The sequence below is a fragment of the Anguilla anguilla genome, chromosome 16 (genome assembly GCF_013347855.1).
Source record: "Anguilla anguilla isolate fAngAng1 chromosome 16, fAngAng1.pri, whole genome shotgun sequence".
NCBI classification, from domain to species: domain Eukaryota; kingdom Metazoa; phylum Chordata; class Actinopteri; order Anguilliformes; family Anguillidae; genus Anguilla; species Anguilla anguilla.
The window spans coordinates 2,699,113-2,711,306 of record NC_049216.1 but is presented as its reverse complement, the minus strand read 5'-3'; the positions used below and the strand labels follow the sequence as shown (position 1 = coordinate 2,711,306).

General features: G+C 40.1%; 1 protein-coding gene across 1 annotated transcript in view; it reads right to left on the bottom strand.

Annotated features, from left to right (window-relative positions):
- Positions 1-427: 427 nt before the first annotated feature.
- The window catches only part of LOC118215099 (protein NLRC3-like), a 162,173-nt gene continuing 150,406 nt past the window's right edge, over positions 428-12,194 (bottom strand). The window contains exons 7-9 of the mRNA XM_035395536.1: positions 6,003-6,072; positions 3,086-3,410; positions 428-2,226 (exon numbers count right to left, since the gene is read on the bottom strand). Of these exons, the coding sequence (XP_035251427.1) occupies positions 428-2,226; positions 3,086-3,410; positions 6,003-6,072 (2,194 nt within the window). The remainder of the gene's footprint in view (positions 2,227-3,085; positions 3,411-6,002; positions 6,073-12,194) is intronic.

Here is a 12,194-nt window from a genome sequence, read left to right as displayed (position 1 = left end):
GCTTGTGCTGTCACCAAAATAGGGCACCTTTTCTTAATACTGTAACCGTATAGCTTCTCTTCATTTTAATATGAATGAATTGTATGTTCTGACAAGGTTAATCCATCAGATCACTCTGATATCAATAAACTCCTTATTTATTTCACAAATACTATCTTTGCAAATAATTTGTAAATGTATCAAATCAGTAAATAGTAATAGTAAATAAAATAAAATATATGGTAAGTGCTGAGGTTTTGCATTTGATGCTGCTTATGTTCTGGATACAAGGCATTAAATGAGGGCACAAGTTAAAACATCTTGATTCATAAATCGTTTTTTAACCAAATTTTCTGTTGCCCAGAAATTTTATTGCACTTTATTCTGACCAGAATTAAAAAGTGGGAAAATATGTGGTCACTCATCTACATTATTAATGACATAATACTCACATGGCCTTCCTGCAGTTCCTGACTACTGGTACCAGTCTCTGATGACCTTCTGCTGATGTGTTGTATGTCTTCAAGTCAAACTCATCCAGGATCTCCTCTGACATCAGTAACACAAAGGCCAGAGCTGAACATTGGTCTGGTTTCAGCTCTTTATCAGAAAGTTTTCCTGATCTCAGGGAATTCTGGATTTCCTGCACTAGAGAGCTGTCATTCAGTTCATTAAGACAGTGGAACAGATTGATGATCCTCTCTGCTGAAGATTCCTGTCTGATCCTGTCCTTAATGTACTGGACTGTTTTCTTAATGCTCTCTGATCTGCTTCCTGTCTGTGTCAGTAGTCCTCCTAAGAGAGTCTGAATGGAGTCCAGAGAGAGGCCAAGAAGGAATCGGAGGAAAAGGTCCAGGTGTCCATTCCTACTCAATAAGGCCTGATCCACTGCACTCTTGTGTAACTCAGACAGCTGCACTCTGTCACTGTGAGGTTTTGATTCTTCTGCTCTGAGTACATTTCTGTTCTCATTTACACATGATTGCAATGCAAACAAGGCAGCCATATACTCCTGAATGCTCAGATGCACAAAGCAGTAGACCTTCTCCTGGTGCAACCCACACTCCTCCTTAAAGATCTCTGTGCACACCCCAGAGTACACTGAAGCTTCACTGACATCAATGCCACTCTCTCTCAGGTCCTCTTCATAGAGTATCAGATTGCCCTTTTCCATCTGTAGAAAAGCCAGCTTCCCCAGTTTCAGGATGATTTCTGTATCTGATGCTAACATCTTTGTGTCTGTCTCATCAGTGCCATGATATTTCTGATTCTTCACCTTAGTCTGAATAAGCAGAAAGCGTGTGTACATTTCAGTCAGCGTTTTGGGCAGATCTCCACTCTCTGTTTTACCCAACATTGTCTCCAGAACAGTAGCAGAAATCCAGCAGAAGACTGGTATGTGACACATGATGTAGAGGCTCCTGGATGACTTCATGTGTGAAATAATTCTGCTGGCCTGGTTCTCATCTCTGATTTTCTTCCTGAAGTACTCCTCTTTCTGCGGGTCATTGAACCCTCGTACCTCTGTCACCTGGTGGACGCACTCAGGAGGGATCTGACTGGCTGCTGCTGGTCGGGAGGTGATCCAGAGGAGAGCAGAGGGAAGCAGATTCCCCTTAATGAGGTTGGTCAGCAGCACATCCACTGATGATGACTCTGTTATATCGGAGCAGTACTTATTACTTTGGAAATTTAGAGGAAGTCGACACTCATCCAGTCCATCAAAGATAAATACAACTTTGACTTTGAAGGTGTTGACTTCACCATCAACACTTTTGATCTCTTTCAGCTGTGGAAAGTAGTGCTGCAGAAGCTGCATCAGACTGAATTCTCTTTCCTTCTTCAAGTTCAGATCTCGAAAAGGAAGAGTGAAGATGAAATCAATGTCCTGATTGGCTTTTCCTTCTGCCCAGTCCAGAATGAACTTCTGCACAGAGACAGTTTTCCCAATGCCAGCGATGCCCTTTGTAAGCACAGTTTTGATAGGTTTCCCTTGTCCAGGTAAAGGCTTAAAGATGTCATTGCAGAGGATTGCAGTCTCCTGTGTGGTTCGTCTCTTAGATGCTGTCTCAATCTGTCTGACTTCGTGTTCATCATTGACCTCCCCACTTCCTCCCTCTGTGATGTAGAGCTCTGTATAGATCTCATTGAGGAGGGTTGTCTGCTTTGCTAAACCTTCAAATATGCATTCAAACTTCCTCTTCAGATGAGTTTTCAGTGCCTGCTGGGCTCTTTTTATGGATTCATCTGAAGAGAGGAAATATGAGAAATAATAATTTAAAAAATGTGATAAACATTTCCCACTCAATAACAGATTTTAAGAAAAAACAGCCAATAAAAGTATTAATGCATTCTGTCTTCACAATATTTCACACATATCAGTGTTATATGCTTATAACAGTATGTTACACACCTAACACAGCATTACACACCTCTCTCACAGTGTGTTACACACCTCTCACACAGCATTACACACCTCTCTCACAGTATTACATACCTTCCATCATTGAAATAGAATTTCTTGCTGACAGCAGCATCAGTGTCACTGTCACTCTCGCTATTATCGTTTTCGACCAAATTAACACTAATGGGTATTTTTTTCATTATGATGAAAAGGAGCGCTTTTTCGATTCCAAGTTCCCAACCAACTGCCTCCGACAAGGAAACCTCGTTGCAGGGTCATGCTTTTGCTTTTGGAACGAGCTTCTTTACAGTGTGAGACACCCGGAAGTCCTCATAATCTAATACTTTTATACTGACTGCTGAGTTTGATTCCTGGACACAAACTCAGGGCAGTCTGTCTAATGGGACAATGGTCTAGTTACTGGTATTTGAGCACAAGATTCTGCCTTTAAACCCCCCCCCCTCAGGGACATTTAATCTTGTTCATTTGCTTGTCATTGTAATCACAGCTTGAGGCAATATTTTAATAAATTTAAATGTAAAATGTTATTGGCCTTTTATATAAAGTATCTAATATTGTCAATGTAAAACAGTATTATGAAAGTGTAGATGCTGTAAATCAGAACATTGATCACTGTTAGATTTGCTATCTAAACTTCAAAATTCTAATTGACACACAGTAGCAATGAAAGAAAGATCTTACTGCGCTCATCTCTTTCCAGTGAATTAGCGAGATCCTTCTGCTTCATGTTCCTCAAGATGTCGAGTGTGATCTTCAGAGACCTCTCACTACCACAGGTCTCCAGCATCTTCTCAACTATGTACATTCTCTCAATGCATTCTGGGTAATCATCAGCTTCATGACTGTCAAACAATTCATTAATAAACTTCATAAACTTATCCAGCCAAGTAGGATCTTCAGGCAGACTCTGATCTTCAAGACAGCATTCAGGGCAATCCTGACTCAGATGGCTCTGGAACAGTTTCAGCTTTTCATCCTTCAGCTTCATCAGAGTGCGCAGGAGAGACTGAAACAAACACATGAAGAGGTGTGCTGTATCAGTGTGAAATAAACACATGAAGAGGTGTGCTGTATCAGTGTGAAATAAACACATGAAAAGGTGTGCCGTATCAGTGTGAAATGAACACATGAAGAGGTGTGCTGTATCAGTGTGTGAAATAAACACATGAAGCGGTGTGTTGTATCAGTGTGAAATAAACACATGAAGAGGTGTGTTGTAACAGTGTGAAATAAACACATGAAGAGTTGTGTTGTAACAGTGTGTGAAATAAACACATGAAGAGGTGTGCTGTATCAGTGTGAAATAAACACATGAAGAGGTGTGCTGTATCAGTGTGTGAAATAAACACATGAAGCGGTGTGTTGTATCAGTGTGAAATAAACACATGAAGAGGTGTGCCGTATCAGTGTGTGAAATAAACACATGAAGCGGTGTGTTGTATCAGTGTGTGACATAAACACATGAAGCGGTGTGTTGTATCAGTGTGAAATAAACACATGAAGAGGTATGCCATATCAGTGTGAAATAAACACATGAAGAGGTGTTCTGTATCAGTGTGTGAAATAAACACATGAAGCAGTGTGTTGTATCAGTGTGAAATAAACACATGAAGAGGTGTGCTGTATCAGTGTGAAATAAACACATGAAGAGGTGTGCTGTATTAGTGTGAAATAAACACATGAAGAGGTGTGCTGTATCAGTGTGAAATAAACACATGAAGAGGTGTGCTGTATCAGTGTGAAATAAACACATGAAGAGGTGTTCTGTATCAGTGTGAAATAAACACATGAAGAGGTGTGCTGTATCAGTGTGAAATAAACACATGAAGAGGTGTGTTGTAACAGTGTGTGAAATAAACACATGAAGAGGTGTGCTGTATCAGTGTGAAATAAACACATGAAGAGGTGTGCTGTAACAGTGTGTGAAATAAACACATGAAGAGGTGTGCTGTATCAGTGTGAAATAAACACATGAAGAGGTGTGCTGTATCAGTGTGAGAAATAAACACATGAAGAGGTGTGCTGTATCAGTGTGAAATAAACACATGAAGAGGTGATCTGTATCAGTGTGAAATAAACACATGAAGAGGTGTGCTGTATCAGTGTGAAATAAACACATGAAGAGGTGATCTGTATCAGTGTGAAATAAACACATGAAGTGGTGTGCTGTATCAGTGTGAAATAAGCACATGAAGAGGTGTGCTGTATCAGTGTGAAATAAACACATGAAGAGGTGATCTGTATCAGTGTGAAATAAACACATGAAGTGGTGTGCTGCATCACAATAATAAATGAACACATGACAAATAAAATGGGCCATAATACATGCAAACAGTAACATTGAAGTTTTGCGATGCTACATGTAAGGTTAGAAATGTATTTGCAAATTATCCTGGATAAAGACATGACTCCTTTATATTGACCAACTCTGTCATTCCTGCAGTCTTCTAGGGGAATCCCCCTCCGGGAGGGGTGGCTGTTAGGGGACAATGGCTATCCGTTAAAGACATGGCTGAAGATAATATAATAGAGTGCGTGAGTAGTCATTCAATCGAAAACTCACAAAACCATGCACTGTAGCCCAATAGAGAGGACGTTTGGAATTCTGAAAATGCACTTCAGATGTTTGCATAAGTCAGGTGGAACTTTACAATACAGCCCTCAGAAGGCCTGAATATTCTTTGTGGTGTGTTGTGTGTTGCATAACGTTGCCAAAGTCATGGATGTCTCAGACATAAATGAGGACACATAGGACTTTAGAAGGCGTGATGCTGAACTGTATGTGCTGATGCATATTAATGAACCGAGATACCCCAGCAGCACAGGCGAGGAGGAATCAGCTGGCAGAAGAGCTGCTTCATCTATAGCCTGTTATGCAGACAGAATGGTTCATTTGATTTAAAAAATCCACAACATTGCCCAGCGAATACTGCATTTATTTCGACATTTTAAATCACCTTTTTATGATTTATTTTCAGATATGTTCTGCGGGATTCACTGAGCATGATGGTCAGATCTACGAATTTTAATGGACTTGCACAGAAACAGGTCTTTTATGACAGAGGTAAATCTGTTTTTTCTAAGACTTTTAAAATCCACCATTATATTATCAATCCACCAAGGTGCAAGTGCAGGTGGCTTTTATAAGGAATGTGAGATGATATGCTGATTGGTTCATCACATGTTTATGCCCAGGACACACCTATAAATTAAGACAGTAGGATCAGCCCATTGGAACCTTGTGCCTTACATTGCGCTCAAATAATCCACTGTTAAATGAGTATAAGTGGGATTGGACAAAACCTAAATGCACTTGTACCATGCACTTTAGACCATGCACTAAGATCATTAAAATAGAGCATTTTTTATTGCATTTTTTAAAAATGTTTAAGTAAAAAGCTGGTTTATTGTGTTCATATGATATTCCACTTTAGATGGTCATGAATAATATAAAAAAGTGCAATATGTTATTAATGTTAAGGGCAATGTCAGGCACATGTAAACATTATCCTTGCACTAAATTATATAGGCATTATATATACTCAAATGGATTTACTGCACAAAGAAAACACATAACAAATTAAAAAAGATCTCATACCTTTTTTGCGGAAGATAATTTATCTGAACTCTTCTCTTCGAAAGAGCTGGACTTCAGTGACTGCTGGATCCTGTGAACAAAACATGGAGACACAGCTTCCAGTTAAACTCATCACACAGCTTCCAGTAAACTCATCCTCTTACTGCAGCTCTAACTCACAGCACATGGATACAGAGCTTCCAGTTAAACTCATCCTCTTACTGCAGCTCAAACTCACAGCACATGGAGACAGAGCTTCCAGTTAAACTCATCGTCTTACAGCAGCTCTATCCAGAAGAATCTGTTTTACACAATGTGTACTGAACCATTTGCATAGTTTCTCTCTTGTACACACATCAGAGTTAGAAATGAATGAGTGGTACGCACAGAATGCACAAAGCAAGTTCTGTCAGGAAACTCAAAAATCGCAGCTGACCAATCGGTTGGCTCCATTAACCGCATACTCGTGCGTTTCCACAATCATCCAATTGCATACACACAACACTCTTCTCTTACCCATCCAATCACAGGCACACATCACCAATGGAGTGCCTTATTAAACCACCAATCAGACCTCTCAGTGCTGCTGCTTGCCTGCGCTGCTTTTGCCTGCTTCACTGCTGCTGCTCAGAACTGCACTCACCCTCCACCACCCCATCATCACCTACTGTTTGGATCTGCTCCTAGATACTGGGGGGTTTACTGGTATTCCTCCTGTTTAGTAGGGGAGATGTATAGTACTCCCTGTTAGATAGGGTAATGCACCCTGGTGCGTGCACTAATACGTGAAGCAGATCCATTCACCGCCAAACCCAAAATATGTATTTACATATCCACATAAATATTTTAGTACGTACTTAGCCCCTGAAGAGACATGGGTGAGAACATTTTTTAAAATATTATTGCGTTCCCTCGCAAAAAAAAATGTAAAAAATTTTAATAAAGATAAAAGATGTTAGCTGTTAGACTATTGTGAATACATATAGCCTACACTCCATTCCTCTGACACACACATAATAAATACTTAGATAATATGCATTTATATTGGTTAGCGAGGGCTAGTTAGACCATTCTGAATACGTATAGCCTTGCGACACTCAGTAAGTCTTCTGTCACACACAGTACATAAATACATAATGTGTTTATTTACTCATGTGTATGTGTTAGTTAGAGAGGGACAGCTAGCTAGACTACTGTGAATAGCCTACTCGCAGTCATTCCTCTGTCACAAACTGTCGCTTGCTAGCTATATCTTATGCTCAGCAATTTGTGCACAGGAGCAAATATTAATACATATGCCTAGCATCGATAGCTATACAGCTGTCGGGGTAGCAGGGTTGATGACTGGGTTGCCAGACTGGGGAACATTCCCCTAAATGTAGGGGATTAAAAACATTATTTGGGGAAGTATTACAATAAAAATGTGTTTGGGTCAATGACAGATGGGGGATTTTAAAAGGAGGTACGGGGGGAAATTGTGAGAAATTTGTATGGGAGTCAGTTGAAGATGGGGATTTTTGAGGAGTTTGGATGTTGAACTACCAGTTGCTTCCTGGAATGATCAGTTTTGCGATTCGACCTGCTTGTGTTTTACTGTGAACTTGGCTTTAAATATAAAGATGTCAGCTGGCTAGACTAATCGATCAGCTTTACTTTGAACATTCCATTGAACAAGTAACAGTAAACAGATGTGCTAGCTACATCATACGGCCTCATAGAATTGCGATTAATAAAGGCTAACATCACACTAGCCCTTGCTTCGTGTAAGTCCGATCACCACTGCAGTGAAGTTAACAGTCAACTGGCTACGATTCCTGCGAGAAATGTGTAGTCACGCTGAAGTGCACACGTGTCGTCCACGATCTAAAGCTCCATTTTGCACTGCCTAAAGCTACTCTTAGCAACTAACATTGGGAAATGAACATGTCATTATTTTGATCCAGTGCTCAAACATTTGGAACATTTGCTTAGCTTTTAATTCATTATTCAGCCACTTAGCACACCAAGAACTAGATAACATTAGCTGGCCTAGTTAAGAACTCATCTGATTAAGAACCTATCGCTTGCTGGCTAGTCGATAACCAACCCATTAGCAGTTGCTAGACTTCCTGTTGTAGTATTTGTTGGATGAATGAGGATGATGGTTGTTTCATTTATTTAACGTTTATTGACACAAACTGGGATTCATCATTGTATGTACAGAGGTTACCCGTGAGACATGACTAATGTAAGAGACTGACAAGTGACACTGCACTATATTGGTTTGTTTACTTTACTGCCCTGCGTATGAACACGCATATAAAATAGTCCATTTATATGACACCTGGCTGTCTACTGCTGGTAGATTGACAGAAGTGCTATGGAGCATTTAGATCTTTAAACAAATGGGTACTTAACTATGTAGTTAGCGCCCTAAGTGGCTAATGTCGCAATCGCTAGCTGAATAATTAATAAAGTTAAGCAAACGTTGAGTTGCTTGATCAAAATAACGACGCTTCCTTCCTTGTCATCATAAGAGGACAGCCTGAGGGCAGTTCATCAACCCTGCCAATCCTGACAGAAGCTCTAGCCAGACAGACAGCCAGATACGAAGATATAGAGATCTACAGTTGAGGCCAAAAGTTTACATACACCCAGGCTAATGATATTCAAACTCAGTTTTCCGCAACTCTGCACATGTCATGTTACCATACATTTCTTTTGGCAAGTCAATTAGGGTATCTACTTTGTTTACATCAGAAGGCATTTTAAAACAATGGATTAGAGACAGATTTATTTCAGCTTTAATTCACTATATCCGAAATCCAGAGGGTCAAAAGTTCACATACACCAAGTTCATTGTCACTTTAAACAGTCTGGAAGATTCCAGAAATTGATGTCATGACTTTTTAGAAGCTTCTGATTAGCCAATTGTCATAATTATGAGTTACTTGGGAGTTATTTGGCACCTGTGGCTGTATTCAAGGGCCTACCTTTAGAGCCACTGCCTTTTTGCCCTTGATACCATGGGAAAATCCAAGCCACTCAGGCAAGAACTGAGAAGACAAATTGTGGACCTCCACAAGTCCGGTTCCTCGATAGGAGCAATTTCCAAACAACTGAAGGTACCACGAGCATCTGTACAATCAATTGTATGCAAATATAAAAATCTTGGGACCACACAGACACTGCATCATTCAGGAAAGAGGCACAAATTAACTGCCAGGACTGAACAAACTTTGGTCCGAAAGATTTAACTGAACCACAAGACAACAACAAAGGAACTGGTGAAGGAGTTGGAGGCATCAGGTACCAAAGTATCTACATCCACCATTAAGAGAATCCTACATCGCCATAGCCTGAAAGGCTGTTGTGCAAGGAAGAAGCCCCTACTCCAAGACTGGCATAAAAAAGCCAGAATTAAGTTCGCAGGTGATCACCAGGATGAAGACCTAGCCTTTTGGAGGAGTGTTCTCTGGTCAGATGAAACAAAACTTGAACTGTTTGGCCATAATGATCAGCGCTAAGTATGGAGGAAAAGGGTGAGGCTTTTAATCCGAAGAACACCATCCCAACTGTGAAGCATGGGGGTGGCAGCATCATGTTGTGGGGGTGTTTTGCTGGAAAAAGGACTGGTGCACTTCAGAAAATAGATGGTATCATGAGGAAGGAGGATTATCTAGAAATACTGAAGCAACAGCTCAAGACATCAGCTAGAAAATTTTGTCGCAACTGGGTCTTCCAGCAGGACAATGATCCTAAGCATACCTCCAAAGTTGTAATAAAATGGCTTAAAAACAACAAAGTGAAAGTATTGGAGTGGGCATCACAAAGCTCTGACCTGAATCCCATAGTAAATTTGTGGACTGAACTGAAAAAGCGTGTCTGAGCAAGGAGGCCCACAAACCTGACTGAGTTACACCAGTTCTGTCAGGAGGAATGGGCATAAATTCAGGCAAAGTACTGTGAGAAGCTTGTGGTAGGCTACCCCAAGCATTTGATTCAAGTTAAGCAATTAAAAGGCAATGCCACCAAATACTAACAAAGTGTATGTAAAACATTTGACCCACTGAAAATCTGATATAGTACATAAAAGCTGAAATAAATCTGTCTCTTAGCTATTATTCTGAAATGACCTCTTATGGAAATAAAGTAGATTCCCTAATTGACTTAACATGGGAAGTGTATGGTAACATGAAATGTGTACAGCTGTGAAAAATAGAGTTTGAATGTCTTTAGCCTAGGTGTATGTAAACCTTTGGCCTGAACTGTATGTAAGAGTTTCTATAATCCAAAATGCCTCGGCTCCTATTCAAGCTAAGACTGCTAGCTAGGTCAGGTGCCATTTTCAACAAGAAAGTCTTTCTACATGAAATATGATGCGGCAGGGCTCGTTTTGCGGGAGGAATTCAGGGCAATTAGAGGACCACGCCTACTGGATAAGCAGACACACACCTGGATGATCTTACAAATCAGTCCAGGATTTAGAAGTGTGCTTCTTTCCACAGTAGGCGTCTGAGACTGGGATTCCCCACGACGGTGAGAGAGAGCACATACAGACCGGAGAAAAGGCTGAAAAGCGCTTGTATAATTTCATTTATTTTGTCTTTGTTATTTTAGCTTATTGTTTTTGTCCAGATCACATGAGGGTGACGGGCGAAGGTTTTTCATGTTTTTTTCATCGTGTTTGAATATGCTCTCTCTCACTATTGAAAATAAAACTCTGGAGTTATTTGAAATACCCGCTTCTCCCTGTGTCCAAGCTCTTCTGTCCCTAACAGGGCGATCACGGCATGTGACCTATGTAAATAATGCTCTTGCCACTTCTGTGCAGGTGAGGCAAGCTAAATTGAAAATGCCTAAGCATTGACCCTTCTCCGGATGCAGAGAAAGCAATATGCTTTTTTCTTTTCCCAAAAATGAAGAGAACTACAAGAAAACAACACTGAAGTTAGCTCCCGATTCGAAAATTCCAGTCCACCGTAAATCAGTTGTGTTATATGATTGAATGTTTTCACAGTCTTCCTTACATGTTTGCAAAGGTTATAATGTGCTTCTAAAAGTGAGCTACGGCTTGAGAGAAATTGAACAACGGTGGTAATGTGAAATTATTTTTTTAAATTATGTTCTGTTCTCACATCTTTTTAAAGCTGTAATATGGAAAGATCAGATAAGTGTCATGCATTTTGTTTTCTCCTCAAAATCTAATGGTCTCACCATTGCATCACGTACTGTATAGCCGCGTTTCCACCGCAGGAACTTTACCCCGGAACTAGGAACCTTTTGAGGAACTCAGTGCGTTTCCACCGCAGGAACTAGGGTCTAAATTTAGTTCCGGGGGCTTTATTTTACCCCCCAAAAAGTTCCTGCTCGGGGGGTAGTACTTTCCGAAAGTACAGGAACCTTTTGGGTGGAGCTTGCAGCGCTGAACATTTCTGATTGGTCAAGTACTCGCAGCATTTTTTTGTGTTTGTTTTCCGCCGCCATGTTTAAAAATATGCAGCTGCAAACCAATTTATTTTCATAATAACTTCAAATCAAACTTGTATGTTATGCGGCGCAGTAGCCTAGTTTTGGTTATAGCCTGCCAACGTCTTGGAATTATAACGTGTGCTCTTCTGTTCTTTTCTTGCTTTAATATTCATTTTATAATTCTTTTATATAAAAATAATTCGTGCTGGGACAGCATATTACATACCAAAACATTCAAACGGATTAATTCGGTTGCTGAATATTTTCTCCCGGATTTTCTTTGTTAGCCCGTTGTAATTGACTCAAAACGTTTGATATAGTTATGTGAGGTATGCGGTAGTTCTGCGTAATTCACATTGGTGATACAGTAAAAGCAAACTGGAAATTACCTTCCGCACTTTTTGTCAGGGTAAAATAACAGGTTAATTCTAGTAATCGTCCCGTTAGCTTTTTCAGACTGCCGTAATTTTACTCTGCCATTCTTCAATTCCACAAAAAGACCAGGAAGACTATGGACTAATTTATGGTGCATGGTTCGCATCTGGAGGGCACACTTCGCTGCTCGGCTAGCAGTAACTTTGAAGGAAAGCAAACGGTGGCTGTACCACTACTAATTTAAATTTTCACGCAAGTCCGAGTTTTCGTTCTATTCTTGTCATTTTGCGATTTGCGATATGGAATTGACGATGAGAAAGTAATCAAACAGTAAATTGTTTACAACATGTGCATGTTTTCTCCTGTTGTTGCCAGTTATATATATAT